This window comes from Notechis scutatus, chromosome 4 (genome assembly GCF_049901735.1).
Source record: "Notechis scutatus isolate UNSWTSFEM ecotype Mainland chromosome 4, rNotScu1.2, whole genome shotgun sequence".
In the NCBI taxonomy this organism is placed as follows: Eukaryota; Metazoa; Chordata; class Lepidosauria; order Squamata; family Elapidae; genus Notechis; species Notechis scutatus.
In genome coordinates, this window is record NC_142012.1 from 54131055 (window position 1) to 54152040 (window position 20986).

Consider the following 20986-nt stretch of genomic DNA (forward strand, 5'->3'; position numbering starts at 1 on the left):
AGCTGCCGCTTCGCGTTGGAGCACTACCGCTGTTTGGAGCACCACCGCCACTCCAAACACGGCGGCAGCTCCAAACACGGAAGCAGCAGCTCCAAACGTGACGGCGGCACTCCAACGCGCCGCGGCAGCTCCAAGCGGCAGAGGCAGCTCCAAACACGAAGCGGAGCCACCGCCGCCGTTTGGAGCTGCCGCCGTCGTTTGGAGCTGCCACTTCGCGTTTGGAGCTGCCGCCGTATTTGGAGTGGCGGTGGTGCTCCAAACAGCGGTAGTGCTCCAAACGCTGAAGCGGCAGCTCCAAACGGCAGAGGCAGCTCCAAACGGCAGAGGCAGCTCCAATGGTACTCCAAACAGCGGCGGCAGCTCCAAATGGCGGCGGTGGCTCCGCTTCCGTGTTTGGAGCTGCCTCTGCCGCTTGGACCGCCAGCGCCGCTTGAGTGCCGCCGTCACGCTTTGAGCTGCTGCTTCCGTGTTTGAGCTGCCGCCGTGTTTGGAGTGGCGGTGGTGCTCCAAACAGCGGTAGTGCTCAAACGCGAAGCGGCAGCTTCAAACGGCGGCGGCGGCTCCAAACGGCGGCAGCAGCTCCAAACGGCAGAGGCAGCTCCAAACGGCGGCGGCTCCAAATGGCAGAGGCAGCTCCAAATGGCGGCGGCGGCTCCAAACGGCAGAGGCAGCTCCAAGCGGCGGCAGCAGCTCCAAGGGCACTCCAAATGGCGGTGGTAGCTCCAACGGCACTCCAAATGGCAAGTCCCCCCACCCTTCCCCTATTTTGCATGTTTTAAACTAGGCCTAAATTTGGGGGAGGGGCTTAATTTGATTTTATGCCTAGAAAACATGCTGGGTCTTCCTATTGGTGGAGGCCGTATTGTTGGAGAAACACGGTACCTAGTTTGGTAATGAAATGTTTGCAAGAAAACCACCAAGCTCGGAGAGCACCAAGGACCCCACAGTTCAACCCTGAGGTACAAATACTCTCTTCTGTCGATATGTATAAATATACATATGTACAATGCACATATATATGTATCGCATATACACATATATGTATAAATGTATGTGTATATGTGTATATGTGTGCGCATCATACACATACACACAGTGGAAATAAATGCATTGAAGGAAGACTGGGATGTCAGATGGGAGCCGTAAAAGATGAGAGGTGGGTGCAGTGGATGTCCAAGACGTATTAGATCCATGTGGATAAATGTATAATCGCTGAGAACAAGAGTCCATATAAGAACCGCAAATGCTCAAATGTGATTCAGTAACTCTGCTGCAGGTGTAAAAGCACATTCAGTCTTTTTTTTTGAGTAATCCAGGGATGTCCAAGCTTGGCAACCTTTGAAGACCTGTGGATTTCAGTTCCCAGAATTCTGGAAGTTGATGTCCACACGTCTTGACATTGCCAAAGTTGGACATCCTAGCTGTAAACACTTTGGGAGGGGGGGGGAAGAAGTGTTGAATAAAGGAGGCTTTCTCCCCAGTCTCTTAATGAACCATGTTTGTTTATGAATGCAACCTCTTTTGCCAAGATTGACCCAAGCAGAATTTGAAAAGAATATCACTTATGCCGTGGGTTTCATTTTTTTCCTTTTGAAGTCCGTCAGTCCCGAGGACTCTGTGGAAAAGAAGCGGATAAATTACACGGCCTACAGAAGCTTCCTCAATCGAGAAGGTCCGAAGGCCCTCGGCTCTAAAGAAATACCCCAAGTGAGTCTTAAAAAAAAGAAAGAAAATTGAGCCAAGAAGGAAGCTCGTCCTTTGATTAATGTTCTCAGGGGCCTCTCTCTAGGCTTTGCAGCTGGTTAACCCCGTAAACTTAACCCTTCTGGTCATCCCTTCCCCCTCCCTCTGGTATATATATTTATTTATATTTATAGATTTATATATTTATTTAGGGCGGCGAAAATTGCTTGGAAGGCATGACGTTTGTGATTACCGGAATCTTGGAATCGATCGAACGGGATGAGGCCAAGTCTCTGGTCGAGCGCTACGGGGGGAAAGTCACCGGAAACATCAGCAAGAAGACAAACTACCTTGTGAAAGGGCGTGACTGTGGCATGTCCAAGTGTGAAAAGGTACGTAATGGTGACATGCAGACATCGGGGTTCCTTGGGGTTTGGATCCTTCCTTGAGCCTAGTTAGTGCCCTCTGACCCATATCTCCACCTGCTGGGACAGCTCAGTAGAACCTGTTTGGTTGCAGAGATGTAACTAGGAGACCTCCCTCCTTTCCGTAGCAGAAGAACAAACTTGGAAAGGATCTTGGAGGTCGTCTAGTTTGGGGGTGTCAAACTCGATTTCATTGAGGGCCGCATTAGGGTTGTGTTTGACCTGGGGGTGGGGGGATGCGCATGGCCAGGGTGGGCGTGGCCAGCTTGACGTCCCTTGTGTTGGGGGCGCCTGTGGCGGTCCAAGCGCTCTGCCAGCAAAAACAGGCTCCTGAGCTCCATTTTTGGCTGCGATGGCCTCCTGCAGCCCTTTGGTGGCGAAAACAGCTCCATTTTTACTGGCAGCGGCCCCACGGGCTAGTCCTTCGCTGTATCCAGGGCCGCTCTGCAGGCCAGATCTAAGCACCCCACAGGCCGGATCCATTCCCCGGGCCTTGAATTTGACACACCCCTGGTCCAGTCCAGCCCCTGCTCAGGAAGGAGTCCCTACATCATTTCAGACAAATAGTCTCCAATCTTTTCTTAAAAACCTCCAGTGATGGAGCACCCACAACTTTGGGAGGCAAGCCGTCCACCAGTTAATTGTTCTCACGGTTGGGAAATTTCTCCTTCGAGCCATGGTGTTGCAGTGGTTAGAATGCAGCATTGCAGGCTGACTCTGCTGACTGCCAGCAGTTCAATTCTGACCAGCTCAAGATTGACTCTGCCTTCCATCCTTCCGAGGTCGGTAAAATGAGGACCCAGATTGTTGGGCACAAGTGGATGGTTCTGTAAACCACTTGGTGAGGGTTCTAAAGCACTGTGAAGCGGTATATAAGTCTTTAAGCCCTATTGCTGTTGCTATTAATTCAAGGTTGCTTCTCTCCTTGATTAGTTTTCATCCATGTGCTGCCTTCTGGTGCTTTGGAGAATAGGTTGACCTCTTATTTGTTTTTCCAAATGTTTTGACACATAAAAGTCACTATGGAAATATGACTTAGCCTCGATCTGAATTTTGCTGACAGGCATCGGCTTTAGGGACGAAAATAATCGACGAAGATGGCTTGTTTGACCTGATACGAAATACTCCAGGCAAGAGGTCCAAGTATGAAATAGCAGCTGAAATGGAGGTTGGTACTCCTGGGTAGCGATTCCTGGCTCGACGTTCCTACTTCCTGCCATCCCTACAATTGTGCTAGGGGAGGAAGATTGACAGCCAGGAAAAGACCTGTACTGTAGGGAGGTGGGGAAGGATGCTGCCGTTGGCTCAGAGGTTATGCGAAGGTGGTCGGGGTTTCCTATTTGCTGGAGAAGGTGAGAGGAGTCCACATCAGGAAGAAATGGGAAAAGTAAACTTCTCTCTTTCCATGTCCTCCAGAGGGAATTTGCTTAAATGCAACTGTTGAAAGAAGGGAATACGAAGATATTTGGACTGGAAGCAGAGAAAGTGCTTGGGTGTGGGTCCACCACGCTGTACCTATCTGTGGTGCTCCATGATTATTTGACACGCGGGCTGTTGACTTGTAGCTGTTGTGGCCCACCGGCAGCTGTCAGAGCTGGCAGCAGAGTCGGACAGTGAGGAGGTTGGGGAGGAACCTGGGCCGGGTCTGGAAGCTGAGGAAGGCTCGGAGGAGGGCTCTGCATCAGAGACAGAGATGGGGCCAGGGCAGGCTGGCAGTCAGCAAGCTGCCTTCGGGTTCGGACAGCAGTGAGAAGGGGGTGCTTCTGGAACCGGTTCCCCAGCCTGCGCATGTGCAGAGCTAGCAAAAGAAAAGAACAATTGAGAAAGCAGGAGTAAGGCCACGCCTCGGACATGATTAGCCCCTCCCATAGGACATAAAAGGAGTGAATGGGATGTAAGCTTTTGCAGGAAGCAATTAATACGGTTGGATGGAAAAATCCTGTTTGACTCTGTGTCACGTTTGGCCTTGCCCTGTGCCTGGCAATTCGTTCTCTGGCCCCATTCCAAGTGTGATAAGGTGGGTGTTTATCAATATTCCCCTGAAAGACTGTTCGTGAATCCTGGCCAGCTGTGAATGAACGTAATTCACAGCTGTGGAAATAAAAGAGGTTCTGTCGGGATTAAGATGGTGTTTTATGCGTTCTAAGGAAGCCTTGGTCAGAACAGTAGCATCCCAGAGATTCCATCCTATGTATCCCTTTGTCTTTCAAAGTCTGTATTAAACCAGGGAGTTGAGGCTCTGAAAGTAACACTCAACTGTATTGCTCGTTACCTTCTAGTTCCATGTAGTTGGTTTCTTGAAGGGTACCTAGGTTAGTTGATGGGTAGAATGAATAATTACCTGGTGAAATGAATGGATGGAGCTACTGAAGCTCCCTTTTTATGTGCTTGCCAGGTGGGTAAAAGCAAATAAAAGCAGGGGAGATGGGACATAGGCTTAGACTTGTTCCTTTCTTCCTAAATTTGGGTAAGATGTTTCAGATGCAGGAGGGGGAACAAAAGAAAGAATGTGCCAATTTAGAACTGAATTGGTGCTGGATAAAACCTGAGAACTTTGGAAACAAAGAACGTATGTGCCAAATAAGTAACCTAAACAAACATTTAAAATATACATTTTTAATTTAAGGGATTTCTACTATAGTAGGGATGTCCAACCTTGGCCACTTCAAGACTTGTGGACTTCAACTCCTAGAGTTCCCCATGGCTGGCTGGGGAATTCTGGGACTTGAAGTCCATAGGTCTTAAAGTGGCCAAGGTTGGGCCCCCCTGTGCTATATAGCCGCTCTGGTGTGTTGAGAACGGATATTAGTCCTCTTATATAAACTAAATCTGGTAGTTGCCAATGGAGATGGGGAGAAGAATTCCCTTGGCTTGGCATGAATAATATAATTGAGTGAATCTCCAGATAAGCTCCCCCAAAATACTTAAGATTTCTAAACGCTTCAGTGATTAGGTTCATGCCAAACACTAAAAATGGCACATTTGGTTTTGGCTTAATCCTATATCTGAGTCCAAATTGTCATGCTCCATAGTTTAAAACAGGGGTCTTCAAACTTGACAGTATTTAAGACTTGTGGACTTCAACTCCCAGAATTCCTTCTCCAGTCATGTTAGCTCAGGAATTCTGGGAGTTGAAGTCCACAAGTCTTAACCTTGCCAAGTTTGAAGACCCTTGGTTTACAACATCGTGGTTTTTTTGGCCGGTTGTGTCAGTTTGCAAAGGTCCACCTTCGTTCTCAGGGCAGCCTTTTCCTGTCCTTTCTTTTTTTTTCCTTTTTCTTTTTTTGAAGGCCAAGAGAACAAAGTCCAAGGTTGAAAAAACGTCCCCGGAAACGAAAGCCGGCAAAAGGAAACTGAGCCCTACAAAGCCGGATTCCGACTCCCGGAAAAAAACACCTTTCCTTGTGGAAAACACGGAGCCTTTTAAACCCATCAAACAGGAAGCCGGGCCAGTAAGGAGGGGGCTGGACTTCCTGGAGGAGGAGGAGGAGGAGAGGAAGAAGAAGCAAGTTCCCAAGGCGGAAAAGAGCTCGGCTCATGAGACGGATCAAAACAGAGAAGTGTTATTGTGGGTGGACAAGTACAAGCCTACCTCTCTCAAAACGATCATCGGGCAACAAGGCGAACAGAGCTGCGCCAATAAACTCCTGCGTTGGCTTAAAAACTGGCAGAAGAATTCTTTTGAAGACAAACAGGGTAATTATATTTTTTTGGCACACGGTCTCTTTTTTTTTTTTTTTTTTTGAGAAGTCTTCGATTTACAACCATTTATTTAGCGACCGTTCGAACTTACAATGGCGCAGGAAAAAAAGGGACTTAAGATCTGTCATGCCCTTGGTAGAGTCGGACTCTGAGGGAGAGGAGGAACAGCTGACAGGGAGTGGAAATGTGGTTCCAGAGGTTGTAGAAGAGGCTTGGGAAGGGCAGAGGCCGGCTGGGCAGTCAGAGGAAGAACCAGGCCCATCCCCTCTGCACCCTAGGACACGCAGGGAGGAACAGAGAAGGAAACAACTTGGCTTAAGAGAGAGGAGGCGGCCATGATCCCCCTCATTGGTTGCAGCTGGGGAGAATAGTATATAAGAGAGACGGTTACAACACAGCGTTGCTAGAAGCAAAGCGTGTGTTATTTTGGGCTGAAGTTATCTTGGTTGGTGTCCTTCCAATAGACTGCACCTTGTTATCTCCTTCCAGTTGGTAATTACTTATCCTGGTCCGTTGTGGAATTTCCTTCATTGTAGTTTGTTTTGGTTTTTTAGTTCACCTTCATCTGCTCATTGAGTTTGGACTATATTGTTTTCTTTTGAAGACTATTTTTGAATAAATTTAATCTCCAACTGAGAATTATTGAACAGTGGGGCCAAGTTGGAGGCATTAAAGGACATTTCTTTACGTTTTGGATTTTGTTACGTTTGTGTTACACTCCGGGTTATCACAAGATCATTCTTCCCCCTTTCGACCCATGGTCTCGTGATCCAAATTCAGACGCTTGGTGACTGGTTCACATTTACGACGGTTGCAATGTCCCGGGGTCAACGCGATATCCCCTTCCAACAAGCAAAAGACCTTGGGGAAGCCAGATCCCCTTAACACACTAATTTAACAACTGCAGGGATTCGATTAACAGGTGGCGAGAAAGGGTTGTAAAATGGGGCAGAACACACTCAGCAATGGAAAGTTTAGGGGGGGGTTCAGTTGTGGTTGTAAGTCAAGGACTACCGTTAACCTTGATTCGCTGTAACTGGTAGGCCAGATTGGACTATCATCCCCAAGATTAGTGAATCATCGGGTGGAGAAAGCAGCTGATAAAGCAGGATTACCAATTGACATTCAGCTGTGAATTTATTTAAATCCTTTTTTTCCCCCTAAAGCACTAAATTATAGGAAAATGAATTAGGCTTCTGGAAAACAGGATTGGATGCTTCCCTTGATTAAAATAAAAATATCCTTGAAACAGGCATGGATCATTTTTATCTCTAAGATGCTGGTTCTGTTTATACAGACCTTTTAAATGGGAGGCATTTCACATATGATGTCAACAGAGTATAGATTAGATTAGTGTTACGAAAGAACAGATTAAACCCTAAGGCATTCATGTTTAATTCCGTCATTAAAATAGTATCAGTAGAAGAAACTTCAAACATTTGAATCACTGTTTCCAGGCTTGCCTAAAAGTCCTTAAAAATGCCAAGCACACCCTGTTAATCTTTGTTTTGGTTTGGTAGCAACTTGTAACGGGAATGTACAAAAGGAAAACTCTTCACAACAGCAGTGTTTTCTCACCTGGGTATCTGGCCACATCTAGCCAAGCTTCTTCCTCGCTGTATTTATCAAGCAGGTGCATCTTAAGAGAACATTGGATGGCATGTTCGAATTGAATTAAATTTGAATTGAATTCTTTATTGTCATTGTACGTATATGCACAGTATACATACAACGAAATTCACATAACACCCAGAGACCAGGCTCAACATGCACACACACACGACAATCCCCAAACACCTCCCCACCCACCAAAATTCCCCACCCCCTAAAAACACACAAGCATCCACACAACAGACCAAGTAATGCTGTCCAACAGCTCACTGATGGTGGTCCTTAGGTTCATTGTTAAGTGCAATTATAGCTCTGGGATAAAAACTATTCAGAAAATGTGTGGTCCAAGTTTTAATTGCTCTGTATCTTCTGCCAGAAGGCAATAGTTCACAAAAATTGTGAGTAGGATGGGAAGAGTCTCTGAGAATGTTGTGCAACTTCCTTAAACAGCTATGGGAATTGTTCCTGAAGCTATGAGACTTATTCTGTAGGCTGTATAATCGGAGTTATTTTATTGAATGAAGATTTCACCTGTCGTTCTCTCTGTGTCCCATAAACAGCTAAAAATCCCCTCCATTTTCTCCACAGTCAAATCCAGTAAGTTTGGAAGCAAAGATGATGGCGCTAGTTCCAAAGCAGCTTTGCTTTCTGGGCCCCCGGGAGTAGGCAAAACCACAACGGCATCGCTAGTTTGTCAGGTGAGTTGTGTTTTTCACACAGGTAGGTTTCCAAGAGGAAGAGGTGGCAGATCTAATCTGCATGAAGTTTTCTTAGGGTTTTTGGGGGGAGGGAGAATGAACAGTGAACAAACATTTGTTTAAGAAAGCTACGTTGCTCCATTTTATGGCTTTTCATGCCTCAGTTGTTAAGGAAATCTGGCTTCCTCATTGACTTTGCTGGTCAAAGGGGATTGTGTAACCCCTTTTGTGACCACTGCAACCTTCGTAATACGAACCAGTTGCCAAGTGTCTGAATTTTGATGATGTGACCATGGGAATGCTGCCACAGTCATAAGTGTGAAAAATGGTCATAAGCCACATTTTTCAGTGCCATTGTAAACTTTGAACGGTCACTAAATGAAGCGTTGTAAGTCAAGGATTACCCGTATAATGTCTCTGCCAGTATTTGCACCACTACTTTTCAACCATTAAAAGGCTTGTCTATGTCAACTCATAAAATATTTCTATGGTCATTTTAGAGTTGCCAACAGAAAGGGAGGGGGGAAAGGGGTTTGAAAGAGCAGTGAGGCAGTTTGGAAATTGAAAGTGCATTCCATAAATAGTTTTTCAAAGATAGTAACTAGATGCCTGAAGTTTCTGCCGTGCAAAATTCTAGCTGGCATTGATGACTCTGGGCTATGGATTTGTCCCATTGGAGAATGTGAATTACGATACACCCAGGGGTGGAGGGAAAACCAGGGTCAAGGGTGACAATGAATGATGTGCCTCAGAATCGGCAATACCCAGGCAGTGCCAGACATGTTAACTTCCAATAAATCGTTTTGGAAGTTTGGCTCGAGACTCATGATTTAATTGGGGTGACTGCCGGAATTCTGACAGCCTACCTGGTTTCTTGGTTTCCCTCTCCTGTATGGTTCCAAGCTTAACTGAGATTACGGGATTATTTTAGAAATCGGCATCTGGGCCTGGACATCAGATTAAGCATGCTTATTTGTTGCGATCACGAGACCAAGACGAAGACTTCAAGTGTTGTTTCAGACTGCCTTTGTATCTCTCCATGGGCACAATTAACCTCTGGTGGCTTAATTGGAAATGCTTTTCCGTAATCAAAATGGCTTCAATCTAGTTTTCCACGGCTAATCTGAAACAAACGCTGTGCCAAGGGTTGGATCATCCGCCTGCTGTGAAAATGAGCCAGCGGGCCACAGACGTGGTTGGTGTCCCCTCCCAATGCTGTTGTCTTCATTTTTTTAACCAAAATCAGGAACTCGGTTTGAGTTACGTGGAGCTGAACGCGAGTGACACCCGCAGCAAGAAAAGCCTGAAAGAGGTGGTGGCCGAATCGCTGAATAACACCAGCATCAAAGGATTCTGCTCTGGTATTTTCTTCACTCTGATCACGGCGGGGTTTTGTTCTTTGGTGAAAAGTTGGAAAATCTAAATGGAGGCGGTGATCCCTGTTTATGATTAAATGGCAGCCAAGCGCATAAGACCATAAGCCAGGGGGTGTCAAACTGTATTTCTTCGAGGGTCAGATCAGCATTGTAGTTCTCATCTGCAGGCTTGGGGGGGGGAGAGGGGGGGCAGAGGGTTGGCATGGCCAATTTTGGGGCCATTTATATCAGCCTTTATCAGCCCAGTTTTCTTCCTGTTGTGTGTCTGTTTTGCGGCCCTTTTTCACCCTGTTTGAGGCTCATTTTTCAGCCATTATGGGCCCGTTTTTTTCAGCCCATTTTTTGGCCGTTTTTCAAGTCTTTTTTGGCCTGTTTGGGCCCAGGTTTTGCCTATTTTTCAGCCTGTTTTGGGCCTGTTTTTCAGCCGTTTCAGTCCATTTTTTGGCCTGTTTTTCAGCCATTCTGGGTCCTTTTTTCAGCCTGTTCTTTTGGCCTGTTTTGGACCCTGTTTTTTAGCCTGTTTGGGCCATTTTTCAGCTATTTTTTCAGGCCGTTTTGGGGCTGTTTTTTGGTCTGTTTTGGACCATTTTTCAGGCCTGGTTTTTGGCCTGTTTTTCAGCCTGTTTTGGGCCCAGTTTTCAGGCCATTTTCGGCTGGCAGAGTGCTGCAAGAGGCCATGGAGGGTGAAAACAAGGTGCAAAGGGGCTGCACATGGCCCATTTTAGCCGCCAGAGCCACCGCGGGCCAGTCCTTTGATATTTGCAGGCTGGCCCCTCAGGCTGAATTTAAGCACCCCGCAAACCAGTTCTAGCCACAGGCCTTGAGTTTGTCACTATAATTCAGCGTCAAACAAGCAGTTCTACAACTGAATCCCTCGGTAATCCGATTTCCACACCATTTCTTTTGGTTTCCCCTCCTCCATCCCTAGGGGCGTCACGTTCTGTCAGTGCAAAACACGTCCTTCTAATGGATGAGGTGGATGGGATGGCTGGCAATGAAGACAGAGGTGGGATACAGGTAAGGAACGCATGAACCTGACGTGTAAAGGAATACTTACACTTAACCAAAAAAAAAAACCTCGTCCAACTTGCTTTAATTTACCTGTTTAAAATATATGGGAATCTTAATTTCATGACAGCATTTGGATCTGCTAGATCCTGTTCAATGCGGACTAATCTGTTGAGTAGTTACTACACTGGTTCTGGACTTCATCATACCCTGTCTTTTTTTGCAGGAGCTAATTGACCTTATTAAGCACACAAAAATTCCAATAATTTGCATGTGTAACGACCGGAACCATCCCAAGATCCGTTCTCTGGTCCACTATTGCTTTGACCTTCGTTTTCCAAGACCGAGGGTGGAACAGATCAAGGTAAAGAATCCTTCCCAGAGTTTGTTTTTGGTCTCTTCTCATACTTGGGGTGGGCTATTTTCTTGGAGATTACTTTTAGAGAGTGCAGGTGATTCATTGAGCAGTAGAAGCGAATGGCCCCTGGAAGAAAACTCAATTCATGATTTTGGCTACTTTCACCACTAAGTTTGTTGGTGGGTGCCTACATTGTAGAACGTTCTGCTTGGAACGTTAGGTGATCTGTCATCCTTAAAAATACATTTTTATTTCCAACTACCATGTTTCCCCAAAAATAAGACCCTGTCATATATATATATATATATATGTATATGTACATGTACATGTACATGTACCGTGTTTCTCATATAAGAAGGCTGGGTCTTATTTTTTTTTGAGCCCCGAAAAAATGGCTAGGTTGTCTTTTTGGGGGTAACTTAATTCCCCCCCCCTTGCATCTTCAGGCAGGCGGGCGGCGACGGCTTGGATGTTGACCTCGGCGTTGGTGGGGCACTTTGTGTCAGGGTCAATGCAGGCAGCACCATATCCGGGTGTGCAACAAAAGTACTTCCTAACAGCAAGCCCCCCCGCCATTCCCACCCCCCACCCCCATTTTGCATGTTTTAATATAGGCCTTAATTTGGGGGGAGGGGCTTAATTTCATTTCATGCCTATAAAACATGCTGGGACTTCCTATTGGGGGAGGCCATATTGTTGGAGAAACAGGGTATATATATTTATTTATTTGCCACCAAAAGGCACCAGGTCTTACTTTCGGGGGATGCCATCCTCACTTACGTGCATCACCCCTGGCCTCCTGTTAACATGCTGAATATATGTACTGTCTTTGAAAATAAATATAAAAGGCGGTTTATAACTCCTTTAATAAAGCTTGTAGAAATTTTGACTTGTGCCCAATGAAGTTGCAGCCTTTTGGATTAGTTCCCCCATGTGCTATTTTTTTTTTATACGCACAATCTGAAGTGGCGTTTTTAACCACAGTTTGAAGTTGTCTAATCAAGAAGAAGCAGAACTAAGAATGCAGGTAGTCCTCGACTTACGACTACAGTTGAGCCCAAAATTTCTGTGGTTAAGCAGGGACAATTGTGAAGTGAATTTTGCTCCGTTTTACACCCTTTCTTGCCGGAATTCTTAAGCGAATTCACTGCAGTTGTTAAGTTAGTAGCACAGCCATTAAGTGAATTGGACTTTGCTTGTCAGAAGGTCACAAAAGGGGATCTGGTGAAATTGGGACACTGCAACGGTCATAAATGTGAGCCAGTTGCCAAGCATCCGAATGTAAATCACGTGACAACGGTCGTAAGTGTGAAAAATGGTCGTTAATCACTTTTTTTCAGTGCCATTGAACTTCCGAATGGTCACTAAATGAACTCCTTTAAGTCGGGGACTACCTGTAATGAAAAGTTAGTTGCTCGGGCAGGAACAGAAACCTGCAATTTTTATTTATTTATTTATTTATTTTGCAACTTTTCCTGAACTCTTAAGACAGTAGGAGATTGAGACAGATTTCTGTACGCTCATATTTCTACAGAAATGCGTACAGATCTGTTTAATGTATGTATAAAAAAGAAGACATTGGTTGATATTGAGGTAACATTTCCAGCTCTGTCAATGAACGACACACTACTTTTAAGTCCTGTATGGACCCACAATTTTTCTCCATTTGCTCATAACAAAACAAATGGCTTTTGCAGGGCGCTATGATGTCCATTGCTTTCAAAGAAGGGTTAAAGGTTCCACCACCGGCAATGAACGAACTCATTTTGGCAGCTAATCAGGATATCAGACAGGTGAGTTACCTATCAAGACAGGTTATCTGATGTATAATTCTGTTCATGGTTCCAGAAGCGTTTGATTTGATGCAAACTGAAAGCAGGAAGCATTGATAGGGAAAAAGAGGTTTTTTGTTGTTGTTGTAAGAAAAGAATTATTTTATAAAATAAGGTGACCAGTGGGAAATATTGATTTGTAGCATTTTTTTATCAAAACTTTGTAATGTATATTTTTTTCCTTACTCAACGGGCCTTTGTGCTTTCTTTTTGTCGAAAGGTGTTGCATAATCTCAGCATGTGGTGTGCCAGAGACAAAACCTTGACTTATGATGGTGTCAAAGAGGACGCCAGTAAAGCCAAAAAGGATATTAAGCTGGTAAGTTGATCGAAGCCCCACATCCACGCAACGTACTTCAGGAAGGGGTTTGGAGGCGTTTAGAAATCCTTCAAGTTCGAAATGACTTGTTTAAACCTTCCTAGAAATGCCCCCAAGGCAACACTTGCAGACGTGTCCAAGCTCTATTTTAAGTCCAGAATACTTATTGGAGCCTCATCAGAAAGCCGTTAGCGGGATTAGAAGTACAATTTGATCTCAAAAGTGGAATATCGTTGAACTCTTTAAGGCAGTGGTCACCAACCTTTTTGTGCCAGGGACCAGTTTCAAGCACAAACACTTTTTCAAGGACCGGGCGGGGGGGAGGAGGAAGAATCCGAGTTTGGTGGTTTGCTTGCAGACGTTTCATTACCTGACTAGGTAACATCTGATGTTGTTACCTAGTCGGGTAATAAAACGTCTGCCAGCAAACCACCAAGTTCAGGGAGCACCTCGGCCCTGCCTCCCTCAGCCCCATCCCTCAGGTGTCTCCCTCCCTCCCTCAGGTGTCTGCCTCGTTCCTCTCTCAGTCGCTCTCTCGCTGCTCCACCAGCCCAGGAAGAAACTGCTTCAAAAAGCCGGGGGGTGGCTTTTCCTGTCGCCGCAGCTCCTCCGAGCGCCCGTTTACCCCCCACCCCAACCCCGCCCACCTGCGCGCGGTTCAATCCACAGTGCCCGTTCTGCCTGCCTGCCTGCCTTCTTCGTTTTGGAGCAGCTTCGGCTGATAAAAAGAGGCGAATAGTTATTATTCTCAGCCGAAGCTGCTCCGAAACGAAGAAGGCAGGCAGGCAGGCAGAACGGAGCACTGATTTGAAGCGTGCGCGCGGGCGGGCGGGGTGGGAGTAAAAACGGGCGCTTCGGAGGAGCTGCGGCGACAGGAAAAGCCACCCCCCGCTTCTTTGAAGCAGTTTCTTCCTGGGCTGGTGGAGCAGCGAGAAAGCGACTGAGAGAGGAACGAGGCGGGAGGAAACCGAAGCCGCTGAGCCAGAGAGCAGGACAGGCTTCGGTTGCTTCCTCCCTCCCCTTCTCTCATTTGTGTCCTTGATCCCCGATCCCAGCAGCATTCACTGAAGGCGAAGAAAGCCGCCATTTTTTTAAAAAAAATTTTCTTTGCGGCCCGGTACAGAGTGCTCCACGGACCGGGACCGGTCTGCGGCCCGGTGGTTGAGGACCCCTGCTTTAAGGGTTTTAAATTTGAAACATTTCTCATGATGCTACTAAAAACCCAATGGCACCTAGTTACAGATCACATTTTTTTAAAAAAGGAACTGCAGACATAAGATTTTGGCAAGGTTTAAAAGAAGCTCACTTTTACCAAGGAAGAAAGCAAGTCCCTGTTATTGACGTATTTGGCAGTGACACCTGATTGCAATGCAAGCAAGAAAGAGGAAAAAAAATACAACCCATGATAATGTAGACAAGGTGGTTTGTAAATTTGAAGAGAAATTGGTTGTTTACTTAAACAACCAGTGCTTTGTGGACATAAAAAATCAATATCTTTCAGTAGACACATAGCAGAAAAATATAATTCAGGATTCTCCTAAAGTTGGAAGTTTATGAGATGGGGGAGTGATTCTGCTCAGAGACCAAAGCCACAAATGAATAGAATAATAATAATATTTATACTTCACATTCTAGATAAGGCATATTTTATATTTTTCAGAGAGTTAGAGATCTATTCTCCACTACTTCCCAGAAGTTCCAACTCACCTGTTGTAAGGGGGTGATAGGAACAAGTGCCAGCTCACTTGCCCAGTGTTTTGTGTGCTTCAGGAGCGTCTGATCCACCCTCGTAGCCGTTTCCCTGAATGACTTTCCTTTCTCCAGGGTCCTTTTGATGTCGTGAGGAAGGTTTTCGCCAACGGACAAGAGACTTCTCGCATGTCTCTCATAGACAAGGCAGACCTGTTCTTCCACGATTACTCTCTGGGACCCCTCTTTGTCCAAGAAAACTACATCCACGTCAAGCCAGCCGCTGCTAGGTAAGTCCTGATCGTTGTTTTTGACAAAGAGTTGTTGGCATTTAAGACAGCAGTAAACGTCGGCCTCAATACGCGCTTCTCCCCTGCCTTTTTCAGAAACGACTTGAAGAAAGAACTCATCTTACTTAGCAAAACCGCCGACAGTATTTGCGATGGCGATTTAGTTGACCGCCAGATACGCGCTCGACAAAACTGGAGCCTTCTGCCCACTCAGGTTATCCTGCTCTTTTGTTCTGGTGTAGATTTAGATGCAGTAAAAAATGGCTTCTTGCAAAAAAATAAACATGCGGTCATCTTAAAAGCTAGCTTGGATTATTATTATTTTTCATTATTTTTCTCTGCAAAACCCAAGGGATGTGGTGAGGAGAAGTTGACAGTGCCTTCATGGCAACATTATCAGTTTTGTTTTTATCCCACCTTTATTATTTTTATAAATAACTCAGGGTGGCAAATGTACCTAATGCTCCCGTTTCCCCCACAATCTGTGAGGTGGGTTGGGCTGAGAGGGATTGACTGATCCAAAGTCATCCAATTGGCTTTCATGCCTGAGGAAGGACTAGAACTCATGATCTGGTTCCTAGCCTGGTGCCTTAACCACTAGACTGGGGTGTCAAACTCAATTTCATTGAGGGCCGCATCAGGGCTGTGATTGACCTCGGGGGGTGGGGCTGGTTGAGCGTGTCCAACTGGGTGGGCGTGGCCAGCTTGATGCCATTCCCCAAACTGCTGGCATGTTTCTTCTTTGCATTGGGTAGACCAGGCTGAAGCCACACTGGCTGGATCTGGCCCGTGGGCCTTGAGTTTGACACTACTGCACTGGACCAAACTATTTATTTATTTTTTATTTATTTATTTGATTTGTCAATCGCTTACAAGATAATAGGTATTAGTATATACATAGTTATGAATACATGAAATGGGTACATATAAGAAAAATAAAAGAAACAATAGGACAGGGACGCTAGGCACGTTGGTGCGCTTATGCACGCCCCCTACAGACCTCTTAGGAAAGGGGTGAAGTCAGTAGTAGACAGTCTAAGGTTAAAGTTTTTGGGGTTTGGGGAAGAAACCACAGGGTCAGGTAGAGTATTCCAGACATTGACCACTCTATTGCTGAAATTGTATTTCCTGCAATCAAGTTTGGTGCGGTTAACCTTGAGTTTGTATCTATTGTGTGCTCTTGTGTTGTTATGGTTGAAGTTGAAGTAAGGTTGAAGCTTGGAAAAGAAAAGTATCAGAATTCAGAATTTTATTTCTTCCTAGCATAAGCTTTGAAATATTACTTTATCTAGCATATTTTATTTTATCTGACATATGATATCTAGCATAAGCTTTGAAATATTATTGCAACAGATGTCAGTTTTTTAACTGTTCAGTCATTGTGGTTCAACTGCATAGTAACCAGCAGTTGATTTGAGTAGCACATTTTTTAGGGCTCCAAAGCAGTGCCAATTTACCTCCTTCCAGATTTAGAACTTACGTTTTCTTAAATGCCATGTTTGTTAGAAGAAGAACAATTAAGTATGATGTTCATTTTTTGTAAAAACATGCAGGCTTGTATTCTTCATGTTCTCTTTTCAAATAACAGAAGGCCGGGGAGAGTAAAGAATATTTCTAGAGCATTTGAGAGAGCATTCCTATGGATAAGTTGCTCTAAATCAAGAGCTGCAGATGAATTAAATGTTAGATTTGACAAGTATAGAAATCTAGTGATATTTACAAATCTGTTGGGTTCTGGAATAATGCTTTTAGAACAATGTCCCTTTCTATTAATTTAAAAAGGCAAGAAGAGAAAAATAGAATAATTCTGAATTATTAATTTCCCATTAATGGTCCCATAAACTTTGACCCCCGTTTCTTGCTAGGGAGTTTTAGCTTCAGATATTTTGTGGAGAGGTAGACCTTCTCCCCCACCTGGAATGACCACTGCCGACTGATGAGGGGGGATCCCTGGAATACTTAGGCATTGGGACAAAGTCCATGCCGCTCACTACTCTGAAGGGGGCTAGTCCCATGCTACTGTGGAACACCATTATTGTACACGGCCTCCGTGAAAGGCAGGAGGTCTCCCAATTGGACTGCTGATAATTCACATAACACCTCAGGTACTGCTCTACCGTGGTGTTCAGTCTCTCTGCCCCCCCGCCACACACACCATTGGTGCTCGGATGAAAGGCCAAACTAAGTTCCTGGGATGACCCAATAGGCTGCAGGAATTCCCTCCAGAACTTAGCCGTGAACTTTTTCTGCTTCATTGTTCTTGGTCCTTCGCTCTGCCTCCTCAAGCTGTATTTTATCACAAGCAGAGAAAGTGCTAGAGCAGTTTCCCTTCCTTTTCAGGCCATTTATTCGAGCGTCCTGCCTGGGGAGCTGATGAGAGGCAATTTGCAAGAATTTCCAAGTTTTCCGAGTTGGCTGGGAAAATTCTCATCCACTGGAAAGCATGACCGCGTCGTCCAGGAGCTTTCTATGCATATGAGTCTCAGGTAATACAGGCAGTAGTCCTCGACATACAGCTGCAATTGATTCCAAAATTTCCGTTGCTAAGCGACAGTTGTTAAATGAACTCCATTGCAAAGGGTGTTCTTGGCCAGAGCCGTCACCTGATCCTTAATCAGGAGCTGGGAGACCGAGTGGTGCCCTTTCCTAGCTCAAGAAGCCCTTCCATCACTCTTGTCCGAATCCCTTCGTGGCTTCATGCTTGCAATGGCCTGGACGTGACACTGTCCCTTTAGACCACGTGGGAACTCAGTTGTCCCGAATGCAGTAGACAGTTGGTGTGCATGCCTCAGTGCCCCCTTTGCTTTCATGCTTGAAGGTGCAATTCAAGATGCTGGCTCTAACCCCTGAAGCCCTACATATAGCCCAGGCCTCTGGTTCTTTGGGGGCCCACCTATCCCCTCCATCGGATTCAATCCCACAGAATTCCTGCCTTCTGGATCCCTTCAATTAAACCATTTCCTCCATTGGGCACACAGAAGCATGCCTTCTCCGCAGGGATCCTTCGAGATTCCCGCAGATCCCACGTTCCTGGCATTCCAGAAGGCCTTAGGTTGATTTGATTTGATTGCTTCTTTGTACCCTGTGACTATCACTAAGTGTTGTACCTTATGATCCTTGACGAATGTATCTTTTCTTTTTACGTACACTGAGAGCACATGAACCAAGACAAATTCCTTATGTGTCCAATCATACTTGACCAAATAAAGCATTCATTCATTCATTCCTGGGCCTCGTGGTAAGGTGGTTCAGATTATGCGTGGCTGCGGTTCACCAGATCTGCCATCCTTTCTGGCCGTTACTTTCTTGTTTCGTAATGGTTGCCTTCCTTTCTCATTTTATCGGTTTTATTGTACATTCTCCAGAGTAGGAGTCGGACGGGGCTTCCGGCAAAGTCTGGGCGCATTCCAGCTTCCGGCTAAAATATATTCCTCCTCCCTCCTGGCAGAACGCACGCGAGTAAGAGAGACGTCAATCTGGACTACCTGTCCTATCTGCGAGATGCAGTGGTGAGTCCGTTGGCTCGCCAAGGCTCCGACGGAGTCCAGGACGCTGTTGCCTTCATGGATTCTTACTGCTTGTTGAAGGAAGATGTCGAAAACCTCATGGAGGTCACCAGCTGGGCAGGCAAGCCCAGTGTGTTTTCCAAATTGGATTCCAAGGCAAGTGATCGGTTGGTTATCCCTGCCTCTCAATGCATTGGGCTGACTTCTTGAAAGAGGAGCTTTGAGAAAGACCAGTGATCAACTTCAAAATACATGGCCCACTCCCAAGGGATATAGTAAATTAAACACACACACACACACACACAGAGAGATCTCAAAACCCAGGCAATTGTGGCAATTGACGTTCATGGTTATTTGCCAGGGACGCAGAAAAAAGTGTGATCTTTCTGCCACTTAGAATGCCTTGCACGTTATGTCTCTTAGTCGCCAGAATAGTACAAACACCGGCTTGTAAAAGAGAATGCTGAACTTATTCGTCTGCAGCCAGGGGTGTCAAACTCAATTTCATTGTGGGCCACATCAGGGCTATGGTTGACCTTGTGGGGGGAGTGGGGGGGGGCTGGGCAGGCATGGTCAACTTGACGCCACTCCCCAAACTGCTGGCATGTTTCCAGTGGTGGGATTCAAATTTTTTTAGTACTGGTTCTGTGGGCGTGGCAGGGGAAGGTTACTGCAAAATCCCCATTCCCTCCCCACCCCACTAACCTGCTTTCCAGCTCCGTTCTCCTGTGCAGGGCAACAAAAGAAGACCCAGCCAATCAGCTGGGACTCAATGGGAGGCAGAGGATGGGGGCAGGGCCCAGTCAGGGGTGGGATTTGCCGGTTCTCTGAACTACTCAAAATTTCCACTACCGGTTCTTCAGAACTGGCCATAACCTGCTGAATACCCACCTCTGCATGTTTCCTCTTCTCACTGGGTAGACCAGGCCAAAGCCATGCTGGCCTGATGTCTCCTCTTTGCAGGGGTAGACTGGGCCAAAGCCATGATGGCCAGCCCCTTACATTTTCCAGGATGGCCCTGCAGGCTTTGTGTTTGACACCCCTGGTCTAAAGCAGATCAGAATGTGGGTTTCATTGACTCTCCAACCAGCTGCTTTGGTAGTGGAACTAGGCAGGTGTTCAATGGTAATTCTTTGATGTAGTATTCAGGAGAGGTGGCTCTTGCAGGTAAACAACCACAAAAAAAGACATGAAACTGATTAGATTTTTTGGGGGGAGGGGGGTTGGTTTTTTTAGCCATATCACAAGAGGAGCTGATTGAGGGTCTTGGAAATCTTTTTGTTTTGACTTGACATTCTTATTCTCTTTTGATATGATTTCTTTTCTGCATCCTATCTGAAAAATTCAGCTTTTTTATTGTTGTAGTTCAGAAAATACCAGGCTCGGCACGCTACATCCAGTGTATTAAACACACACACACCCCGCCCCAGTTTCCCATATTTTAGGAAATAATCTCAAAGAGCTCTATCAGCTTGTGTCCCTTGTGGAAGATTTTAAGCTTATTGGACTCCTTTACTTCATGGGAGGGGAGTTCAGCATGGAAAAAACTTTGAAAAAAAGAAAAGAAAACACATGCCATTCTCTTTCGTTTGCATGTTACTGGCAAAGGTTGAAAATGTCATATTTTGTTAGCGTATACCTAGCACTAGTAAACTTTCCACTGAGAAATTTCAGATAATTTGCAAGATATTGCAGAGTTTCCCATAGACTCATTGAACACAGATATAGATATACATGTTTTGTTGGGAAGGTTTCCCAGAACGTACATATCTGCTGGGTTGCTCCTGTCTCATTCAGATAAAAGTCCCCTCACCCTCTATGTTAGTATTACTCTCACTCCAGTGTGCATTGTTCAAGTGCAAAAACACGTGCTGGTAAATATGGACATTAGTCAGGAAATGAACTTATTCCTGTGGTATTTTTGCAAATGGCAAATAGTAGTTGCTAAACGAGGACTCACTGTAATGCAATTTGCAATAATTCGTCAATAATTGCTGAACCAAAAAAATGGGGATCTTATGCTTACAAGTCTTCATTGGTTTGGCCGCCACAGGTTAAATCGGCGTTCACGCGCACCTACAATAAAGTTGCACATCTTACGCCATACTCCCTGCAACTTGCACCAAAGTCGAAGCGAGCGGGCTCAGTGGACATGGAAATGAGTGAAGAACTGGAACTGAACGAACCCGAGACCGATCAAGGGAGCCTGGAAAACGATGCAATGATTAAGGTACCACTCCCTTCGGCAGCGCATTTAAACATGCCAATTCACAGGCGGTCCTCAGCAAAGGACCACGTGTTTAGAGACGTGTTTGAACTTACAGCAGTGCTAAACCAAATGGGCCTTGCGAACCGTTCCTCAAAGTTGCAGCCGTCGTAGCATAGAAATGTATTTACCATTGACTTAAAGACCCATCTATACAATGTTTTTGAATAGGGTTTTGGTTCTAGAATAGTCATGGTTTATTCCCCCCCCCTTTTTTAAATTG

The 20986-nt window shown here is 45.6% G+C and overlaps 1 protein-coding gene across 1 annotated transcript in view; it reads left to right on the forward strand.

The window, feature by feature from the left end:
- RFC1 (replication factor C subunit 1) overlaps nt 1-20986 on the forward strand; it is a 42729-nt gene that overhangs the window by 21071 nt on the left and 672 nt on the right. The window contains exons 10-24 of the mRNA XM_026675320.2: nt 1597-1707; nt 1896-2075; nt 3172-3276; nt 5399-5804; nt 8010-8119; nt 9366-9480; nt 10424-10512; nt 10730-10867; nt 12559-12654; nt 12914-13012; nt 14837-14991; nt 15088-15205; nt 17332-17477; nt 18440-18653; nt 20551-20727. Coding sequence (XP_026531105.2) covers nt 1597-1707; nt 1896-2075; nt 3172-3276; nt 5399-5804; nt 8010-8119; nt 9366-9480; nt 10424-10512; nt 10730-10867; nt 12559-12654; nt 12914-13012; nt 14837-14991; nt 15088-15205; nt 17332-17477; nt 18440-18653; nt 20551-20727 — 2259 coding nt within the window. The remainder of the gene's footprint in view (nt 1-1596; nt 1708-1895; nt 2076-3171; nt 3277-5398; nt 5805-8009; nt 8120-9365; nt 9481-10423; nt 10513-10729; nt 10868-12558; nt 12655-12913; nt 13013-14836; nt 14992-15087; nt 15206-17331; nt 17478-18439; nt 18654-20550; nt 20728-20986) is intronic.